We start from the raw sequence: 9,978 nt of genomic DNA, 5'->3' as shown, positions 1-9,978 counted from the left end.
ACATGGGAAGCGCCGGCCAGAACGGAAGTCCGTGGAAGTTCTGAGTGTCACGGATGGCGGTTCCCCAGTCCCGGCCCGACGAGCCATAGAGATGGCTCAGCATAGCCAGAGGTGAGCGCCCATAGATATATGTGTTTAGCTGATGCAGTCTGACATTAGGAAGTATTGTGGGTTTTCCAGTAGGCTGGAGGGAGGTAGAAGTTTCAAATATTTTAATGCTTGGTTGCCCTGCGACGTACATTTATTTTGCTGGGTGACCCATATCTATACCATACCTAGGGCTCTTTTTGTAGAAAAAGCACAGCAGGAACTCATTAGCATAATAGGCCACACCCAACAGCAGAAACTCATTAGCATATTGGGCCATACCCCTGACAGCACAGCTCATTAGCACATTAGGCCGCACCCCCCATGTTACCAGAAGTGTGGTTATCCAGCTACAGCCACCTTTTGCTTGTTATTCTGTTTACCTTGTTTGTTGTCAAAACCCAGGACTTTTTTGTAGCAGGAACTCCTTTGCATGTTAGGCCACACACCCCTAATGTAGCCAGTCCTAATGAGTTCCTGCTGTCGGGTGTGGCCTATTATGCTAATGAGTCCCTGCTGGGCGTGGCCAACTTGGGGGCCAGCCGGAACTCCGTTCCTGTGCGTTCCTGCCCAAAAACAGCCCTGGATATAGATAAATCCAAGATTTTGTTTCCCCCCTGTTGACATTTCTGAGAACTGCATTCCTGTTTATCTCATCTTCCCCCCTCACCCCCAATACCTGCCTCTTCTTCCCCACAAACAGGTCTCGATCTGTGAGTGGTGCCTCTACTGGCTTGTCCTCTAGCCCCCTCAGTAGTCCCAGGGTGAGTATGTGGGTTTCAAAAGAGATTGTGGGGAGGGGGAGGTACAATGAACCACTGGGGCAGATGATGCTGGGGAGCGGTTTGGGGTGGCGGTGGGGGGTGGCATTTATGGGGAGGGAATAGGGTGGGCTTTGAGGGGGTGGGAGTCGGGAGACACATCCACAGCCTCGGGATCCTCATTCACATCCCATCTTGCACTGAGTTCAGGTTGCTGGGGGAGGCGGGGTGGTACTGAACGGAGCATTTCACAGTTGCATAAATGACAGGTAGAAATTCACCAGGTGCAGTTCACATGCACACACATGTCCCATTGCTTCGTATTCATGCTAGAGAAAAGGCTGGGCCTGGAGCTTACAAAAGTACTCAGGCTTTGTCAGTGAAACGTACAGGAGGGGGTGGGCAGCATTGCTGAGGAAAAGCTAAGAGGAATGTCTGGCTTGTGGAGGGGCAGGGCTGGAGGGCAGGGACAGAGTCAGAGATTCTGTGGGGACAGGCTCTAGGGAGTAAAAGTCGAGTATCTTGGACAGGGCTTTTTTTGTAGAAAAAGCCCAGCGGGAACTCATTAGCATAATAGGCCACACCCCTGACAGTACCGCTCAGTAGCATATCAGGCCACACCCCATGCCTTCTCTTGGCTTGCCTGGGCAAGCCCCCCTTGAAGGGAAGGGAAGGCACAGGAAGGCATTTAAATGCCTCCCCGATCCTTCCAGGCCCCCCCCCCCGGCCTGCTACCCTCGGAGTCGCTGGGGGGGGGGGTCGCTCTCCAGGCCTTCCCTCTGTAGCAACGCATGCAGAGGTTTTGGCTGTAGTGGGCGTGGCCAACTCTGAAGCCAGCCGGAACTCCGTTCCTGTGCGTTCCTGCCCAAAAATAGCCCTGATCTTGGAGACCAGGGGCAGGCCTGCAGTGAGATCTGGCTGGTTGTAGGCAGGGGAACACTCTATCTTACAACAGCCCCGTAAAGTAGGTCTTCATTCTCACCCCCATATTGTAGATGGGTGGACTGAGGTGGAGAGTAGCTTGTGGATATCTACAGAGGTGAGATTCAAAGGGGGGGGGGCGTTTTCCAATTTGAATTGCTGTCTCTTAGCCACGGTGCTAAACTTTACTGAAGGTCAAAGTCGTAGGTGGCTGCACGACAGGCAGAAATTATTCAGGTGGTGCAGCTTTCTCTACTAAGACCATGTCAGGAAAGGCTGCACCCCTGAAAGGACGGCACTCTCCTAGAAGGCACTTGTGGCCATCACTCTATCCACTGGCAGTGAATCCCACAGTTTTAATTACTCACTACGTAAAGGAATATTTCCTTTTGTCCACCTTGAATCTACTGCCTGTAAACTTCGTTGGGTGCCCCTGAGTTCTAGTCCCAGGAGAGAAGGGGGGGGGGGAAACTTTTTCTGTCCCATATATAATTTCAATTTAGCCGGCACAGCTTCAGCGACTGAATTACTGCCTGCCACAAAGTCGTTAAAAGATACATAGGGTGAGCGAGGGAGCAAAAACCCTTAGAGAAAGCAGCCTCTCTTCTGACCGCCGTCTGGCTGGTTTTGGTTAGTTTTGCTAAGAGAGGTGGATTCCGAAAGAACGGGCTCAGGCTTTGGGCCCGAGAGTAGCCTTCCTGTAAGAAAGGACAGCCAGTGGCGTGTGTGTTTATGGCAGGAGCTGGCTGACGCAGGGAGGGAAGAGCCAGACTGGCTTGTTTTTACAGAGCAGATCCAGGCTGTGTCCAGGGGGTGTTAGGTTTGCTGCAGCGCCGCCCCTGTGGAGCAGGGCCAAGAGCCTTTGGGCCCAGTGAGACTCAAGGTAGCCGTGCCCAATGCCTGAAGTATTCCTGTCTTGTCATCTTCGCATGGAAAGTGGAGGGTGAGTGGGTGGGGGGGGTAATCCTTTTTTTAAAAAAAATCAAAAATAGAGCATGCGGGTAAGGGGAGCGGGGCGCTGCCATCTCCCTTGCCTGACCTCGCTGTGCTCCGTTGTTTGAAGCGTTTTTCTCCACGCCTGACTCCGATACCGGAAGTGAGCCGCGCTGGAAGAAAAATGCTTCAAGCAACAGAGTACAGTGAGGTAAGGCCGGGGGAGGGGGCAGGACTTTCCCTCCCCTCACCCGTGCGCTCTGTTTTTGGTCTGTTTAAAAAATGCCCCTCCCCCACGCTGTCCGCTTTGCATGCCGAGAGGCGGGGGGGTGGATCTCTCCATGTAGCGCCTCCCATAAGGTCAGGTGGGCCCCTCACTGAGGCGCATGGGACAGGCTGACCCCGTTAGAGTGGAGAGGGTCATCACAGAGGAGACCTGAGTTAGGGTCCGTGGAGCGAGACTCGCTTTGGGAGCAGAGTGTGGGGATGCCACCTGCCATTACTCACCCCCATCTCACGGCTCTCCCCTTCCTCACCTCTCTCCCCCCCACTTCTCCCCACACCCAGAGCCCCATCTTCAGCTTTTCCCTCCCATCGCCTCCCCCTGCCCCTGCGAAGACCCAGACGCTCCCAGCCAAGGGCAGCCCGGCAGGGGATCGGGCCCTGCAGAGCCGATGCTCCGCCCCTTTCCCCCTGCCCCCCAGCTCTCCGCCTCCTCACCCACCCTCCTCTCCCCGTTGCTTTTTCCCTTCTACTAAACCCCCACCCAAATCTGTGCTGCAGGTCACCCCCCACCCCTCCCCTCGGGGAAGCCCCCTCCCCACTCCGCTCGGCACCCCCGTACACACGCCCAAAGAGAGCCCCACCGGCACTCCTGGTGGGACGCCGCCGAGCAGCCCCGGTGTGGCCGGCGTGGCATGGAAAACCCGCCTGAACTCCATCAAGAACAGCTTCCTTGGCTCCCCGCGCTTCCACCGCCGGAAACTGCAAGGTGAGTGCATGATGTTGCCCTCTGCTGGGGAGGCGGTTGGGTGGAAATTGCCCAGGAATGGATTATGCTGGTCGACTCAGTAGTATTGCCAGTTGGGTTAAGCGAGCATCTCAACAGCTCTTATTGGAGGAGATGTTTGAGGGCTGCGAATTATGCCTGAAATGGGGTATACAGGGAGAGAGCTACTGCCATGGAATTGTGTCACTGACTGAGCATGATCAAGGATGAGATGACGGGAGAGGAGGCAGACACCTTGGTGGTGGTCAGATTATATCGCGCCCCACCATAGCCTGGAAGGAGCCTCAGACTCAGTCATGCTCTTCCGCTTCCTCTTCTTGCCTGTAACAAGCTAATTAGTCCCTTCCTAGCGGGAAACGACACGTTGCTCTCAGTTTGGGGTTTTCGGTTTGCAAGTCAAATGCCAACCCAAGTTTGTCAGTTGGGGTGTAACAGCCAACTGTAATTCGCTGCAAAAGAGGAAGCAATGAATGAAGTTGTGGCAGGGGAAACAGTGAGGGGTCGTACGAGTGAACATTCACATCGTGGCGAACCGTTCAGTCTGAACCTGGCATTCTGCAATTCAGGTTGTGTGAAGGAGAACTTTGATGGCAGTGCTATGAAAGAGGTGAAAGGATCTGTTGAGTGAGAGGTGTGGGATGTGTGGACTGATGCTGGTGAATGAGTGTGTGAGTACCTTAGGGAAGAGCCCTGCGTGACACCAGTGGGTGAAGAGTGCAGGGCTTGTAACTGTGTGGAATCCTGGCCAACTGGATGTGCAAGAGGGATGCACACGAGGAGATGTCCCTCTCCGGCAGAGCTCTTTTTGTAGCAGGAACTCCTTTGCATATTAGGCCACACACCCCTAATGTAGCCAATCCTCCAAGAGCTTACAGAGCTCTTCTTACAGGAGCTACTGTAAGCTCTTGGAGGATTGGCTACATTAGGGGTGTGTCGCTTAATATGCAAATGAGTACCTGCTACAGAAAGAGCCCTGCAGGGGGGTGAGTTCATAAGCATCTGGGTAGTGTGCTACTCTCTGCTCATAGGAATGAGTACTGCTTGGGAATAACAGAGCGAGCACCTGGTTGGGGACGGAGTGCTGATGGGATTGTTCAGTCTAAACCCAGCGTCCTCTTCCCCACTGTGACCAGACAGACGCTCTGGGGGAAGAGAACAGCCGGAAGGGCTGCGCTGGGGTGGGGAGGGGTGGAAACAGGCCCAATTCATTCTTGTTGAATATCTTAACGTTTCTTGCTCTACAGTTCCCACACCAGAGGAAATGTCCAGTCTTACTCCAGAGTCGTCCCCTGAGTGAGTATCAGAAGGCAGTGATGGTATGGAGTCTGGGGGAAATTCAGGCCCTTTTCCTTAACCAAACACTTTTCTAGGTGGTAATTGGAGTACATGCTGCATATACTCCATGCTGGACTGTGGAGTCTAAACATCTCACACAGTGTGGAATGTGATTGTGCAGGTGCCACAGGCACCTATTGGCTAGTTCTCGTAACATCATTGACAACCTGATTCCGCTCCCAATTCTCTGCACCGGGTTTCTTTGCAGAACCAACACAGCCCCCTCCTCTTCCACTTTTCCCTTTCAGACTAGCCAAGAAATCCTGGTTTGGGAATTTTATCAACCTAGACAAAGAGGAGCAAATTTTTGTGGTCATCAAAGACAAACCCCTGAGCTCTATCAAGGCTGATATTGTTCATGCTTTCCTCTCGGTGAGTGTTGAGGGTCGGGGAGGGAGGCAAGTGTGTCTTTGGGGAAAGGGAGGGAAAACACAGATTATGAATTTGGGATGGTGAGAAGGAAAAGGCCTATGGGCAATGTTCCCTCTAAGCTGTGGAGTCTTGTGAGCAAAAATTCTACTTTGTGAGCTACTGGCATTAAAAGTTGTGAGCGAGCGATTTGGCTACTGCATAAATTAGTTTGCTCTAGATCCATCCTTCCTGAGCGAAGACAAAAATGTGTGAGCCAGAGGCTAAAAAACTGTGAGCTAGCTCACACTAACTCACCTTAGAGGGAACACTGCCTACGGGGAGAGCTTAGGAAGCCAGAGTTTGGACAGTGTCAGAATTTGGGGGAGGGCCGTGGGAGGGGGTAGGCGCTGTCTCATGACTGGTGGGTTGACACGCCCCCTCGATCATCCCCACAGATTCCCAGCCTGAGTCACAGCGTTGTGTCTCAAACAAGCTTCCGGGCCGAATACAAGTCATCAGGCGGCCCCTCGGTCTTCCAGAAACCAGTCAAGTTCCAAGTCGACATCAGCTACTCTGAGGGTGGGGAGGCACACAAAGACAGCGGGATCTACTCGGTCACCTTCACCCTCATCTCAGGTTGGTGCCCTGGAATAATGCTCTTAGGGATCATCCCAGGCACTATGCTGGCTCTGCCGTGTTCTTTACTGATCCAGTGCCGTCACTTGTTGTTCTGTTCCCAGAGACTGAAGCATGATGCCGATGGATTCTTAGAGACCTATTCCCAGGGACAGTCTTAGTGATTCGGGGGCCCTGGGCAAAAGTCCAGGATGGGGCCCTAGAATGAGCACCGGTCCCCTACCGGGGCTATGTGAAGCAGGCAGGAGGTGCTGCTGGAAGCTGAGTGCCCAAGCCCCAGACAGGAGCGGTTGCAAGCAGCTGGCAGGAGCCTGCTTTTCTTCTTTCCCCTCTCCATCATGAGGGTAGGGCCGTGGATTGTACGGGGACCCCCACCAGCCAGGACCGGCCCCAGCTTATTTTGCACCCTAGGCGAGGATCCCTTCTGCCCCCCCCCATGTGCCCACCAATTTTCAAAAATAAATGCATTTTAGGAAGAATGAAAAACACAAATAATCAAGAAACTCCCAGAGTACAGGGCCAGGTGCAGTTTGGCGCCCCTAAGAGCCATCCCGCTCTAGGCGATTGCCTAGTTCGCCTAGTGAATGAGCCGGCCCTGCCACCAGCACAGGGCCTGGAGCAGCTGTCCCTGTCGTCCATTGGCTAAGACGCTCCTGCCTGTATATGAATGGCAGAAGGATGTATAGCAAAATCAGATATATCCAGGGTATATCTACCCACTACAAACCTCTGCCAGATTAACAGTTAGGGCTTCACCCAAAGGATCATGGGAACGGATGGTTTGGTGAGACTGCAGAGAATTCTGTTAGAGATCTCTGATACTTATTTTACGCCCTGCTTTTCTCCCCGATGGGGACCCAAATTGGCTTGCAACATCATTTTCCCCTCCTTCATTTTATCCTGACAACAACCCTGGGAGGCTGGTTGGGCTGAAAGAGCACGATTGTCACAAGGTCACCTGGCAACTTCCCGGGGCAGCCTGGGGAGTCAGACCTGAGTTTCCCAGATCCTGCACTCTAACCACACTGGCTCTCCTAAAACGATTGTAGTTCCCTGATTTAGGTGGGCAGCGGGAATATCTGTTACACTAAGTCTGTGGGGTAGATGTGCCCATAATGCAGCCCCGTAGCCACAGCGGGGCACCTCGGGGCTAGGCCCCCTGACTTACTGGCAGTGCCCCATGACTTCCCATCCAGCCCAGGGCCCCCGAGCAGTGGCAGGTGCAGGGAAGGAGATAGGTATTCCTTAAATTCGATTAGCCCCCAAAGAAATTTAAATGCCCCCTGACTTTAAGAAATCCTGGCTATGGGCCTGCCATGATGAATGATTCAGTCCTAGCTCTCAGTCCTAGCTCTCTTGTGGGGAAGATCACGTCTTACTTGACTAACATGAGACAATAAGGTGTGTACCTTGAATATGAAAAGGCAGGACCATTTCACCTGGTGATCCATATCTGAAGAGCCCCAAGTGGCCGCTGCTACAGTGTAATCCAGTTCTGGAATCCCAAGGAACGTGGACTGTATAGAGTTTCGACACCAGCCTCACTTTGGAATCAAACATACAGCATGCTTGATTGCAGTTTCCCACCAGGAACCCTTGCAGCAATGTCCTTTGCCCCAGGGTCTGGGACTCTTCCGACAGAACCGATTCCCCTCCCAAGCTAAAAGCCCATGTCTGACTCCGCAGGTCCCAGCCGCCGGTTTAAGCGAGTTGTGGAAACAATTCAGGCGCAATTGCTCAGCACACACGACCAGCCTTCCGTGCAAGCCCTCGCAGGTGGGTGTTCGGGATCCGTACTCGGACTGGGTACCAACAGTTTGCTAGGTAATGTCCCTAGCCGTGGTCAATATTCTAAGAGACACTTGAATTGTTTGCTGGTTTGATTGACATTTCACACACCTGCATGTTGTTGGCATCCCACTAGCTTGTAAGAAAGTAGAGCGCTGCTGGATCAGACCAAAGATCCACCTTCTCCGTCACCTTTTTGTCTCACAGTGGCCCACTGGGGCCTTCGGGAAGTCCACAAGGAGGTCATGGAGGCAATAGCCCTCCTCCTGTTGTTTGACCTCTGTAGCTGGCATTTAGTGGTATGTACCTCTGACCGTGGATGCTCCATTTTGGTCTTTCTTGAAGGAGTCACTGCTTTGGAGCACCTCCAGATCCCAGCATGCTATTGGGTTCTTTGTGAATTTACTGTTTACAGTGTTCCAAGATTCAGTTTCTCTGTGACATGTTGATTTCATGTATGGTTTGAGCAGCTCCAAGGGTCATTTCGTGGAAAAAGAGGTGCAGGCGCTCATTAGCATAACTCATTAGCATAACTCATTTGCATATGCCACACCCCCTAACATCACCGGAAGTGTGTCAGAAGGCAACACCCACCGCTCAGGCTCCACTGGACAGTTTTGGATTGCTAGCTTTTTGGGGGGCGGGGGGAATGTGCAGATCTGTCCTTGCAGAGGAGGGAGAGCTTGTACCTGAATAAACCTTCGCCTTAAAGGTGGCACTGGACTGTTTTGGACTGGGGTCCGGGGGGGGAGCTCTGCAGCTTACCTGGCTGCTTCTTGCTCTGACTGAGGACTGCTGGGAGCAGGGGGTGGAGCTTGTTGCATGTGCCCACCCCCTGGGCTCTTTACTGCCGGAGCTCCGCTCCTGTGCGCTCCTGCAGGAAATGACCCCTGAGCAGCTCCAACTACAGCAAAAACTGAAAAAGAAAGCATCCATTGTACAGGTCATCTTGTGTCTATTTATTTTTTTAAAGGCCTGACCTGGGTAGCCCAGGCTAGCCTGACCTCATCAGATTTTGGAAGCTAAGCAGGGTCAACCCTAGTTAGTTCTTGGATGGGAGACCACCAAGGAATGCAAGGGTTGTGACGCAGAGGCAGGCAATGGCAAACTAGCTCATCTCTTGCCTTGAAAACCCTACTGGGTTGTCATAAATCAGCTGGGACTTGAAGACGCCTTTACACATACAACTGCTGCTGTTTTCTTGAACTGTTAACATAACATTATCTTTCCTTCTTCCTTCAGTGGTATGGCTTCATTGGCCATAGCCTTAAGCCTAACCACACTAATTTAAAAAACAAAACAAAACTCCATTCTAGGCCCACTCTAAATTATGAAAGTATTTTTAATTTTTATTTTATGCTGAACTACTAAAATATCAGAGTAATATTTGTATCGTTATTCCGCAGAAGAAAGGGAAAAAAATGATCATAACAGTATCTCTTGGACGTTACTATTCTTGTAGTTAATTGAAATTAGGAATCTTAACTTGGTCTTTTCAATTATTTTTATCTTTCTTAAAATATTAAGACACCCTTGATCAGTAACTATCAGGTAAACAGTAAAAGCCCACCTTAATTTGTTTTAGGAATAAGAATCAGAAGAGAAGCGTGTTTTTCTTTTTTTAAAGAAGCACTAAAAGTATAATCCAGTGATATCTGTTTGAGAAATTAACATGGTTTATCCCTCCCTCCCCCTCCAGACGAGAAGAACGGGCAACTGTGCCGCTTGCCAGGTACCCCAACCCGCAGCTGCCAACCATCTCGGCGCTCTGAATCCGACGTCTCCACCGAGCACCATCGACGTGGCTCTAAGGACAAGAAGCTGGTCTCTTCCAACGGGACTCAAGTCCAGCAACCGCCACCCCCATCCCCACAGCAGCCATGACAGCTGGGGCAGCGCAGGGGCAGCCGGGAGCCAGAGCAGCCAGGAGTGCAAACTCCGCACCCCGGGAATCGCTAGAAGCGCCCCAGCAGGGCAGATGGAGCCGACGAACTAGAGGCACGGATGGGTCAAGGCCCCACCAAAGACACAAAGGGGAAGGGGGGGTTGGTTTAAGTTTAAGAAGCTCGTCTCACCCACCCCTGGGCGGAAAAGTCGCCATCTTGGGAGCAGCCCATACTGTGAACTTGTAAATAATTAAGAACAAAACAGGAAGAA

The 9,978-nt window shown here is 52.1% G+C and overlaps 1 protein-coding gene across 1 annotated transcript in view; it reads left to right on the top strand.

Annotated features, from left to right (window-relative positions):
- BRSK1 (BR serine/threonine kinase 1) overlaps positions 1-9,705 on the top strand; it is a 53,948-nt gene extending 44,243 nt beyond the window's left edge. Inside the window, exons 12-19 of the mRNA XM_015420773.1 lie at positions 1-111; positions 791-851; positions 3,486-3,693; positions 4,956-5,004; positions 5,295-5,418; positions 5,853-6,033; positions 7,720-7,809; positions 9,521-9,705. The exon at positions 1-111 is cut by the window's left edge and continues 40 nt beyond it. Coding sequence (XP_015276259.1) covers positions 1-111; positions 791-851; positions 3,486-3,693; positions 4,956-5,004; positions 5,295-5,418; positions 5,853-6,033; positions 7,720-7,809; positions 9,521-9,705 — 1,009 coding nt within the window. The remainder of the gene's footprint in view (positions 112-790; positions 852-3,485; positions 3,694-4,955; positions 5,005-5,294; positions 5,419-5,852; positions 6,034-7,719; positions 7,810-9,520) is intronic.
- The last annotated feature ends 273 nt before the right edge of the window (positions 9,706-9,978 follow it).

The sequence above is a fragment of the Gekko japonicus genome, unplaced genomic scaffold (assembly GCF_001447785.1).
Source record: "Gekko japonicus isolate JY-2015 unplaced genomic scaffold, Gekko_japonicus_V1.1 scaffold1715, whole genome shotgun sequence".
Classification (NCBI taxonomy): Eukaryota; Metazoa; Chordata; class Lepidosauria; order Squamata; family Gekkonidae; genus Gekko; species Gekko japonicus.
Note: the sequence above shows the minus strand (reverse complement) of the source record. Positions and strands in the feature narration are given on the sequence as shown.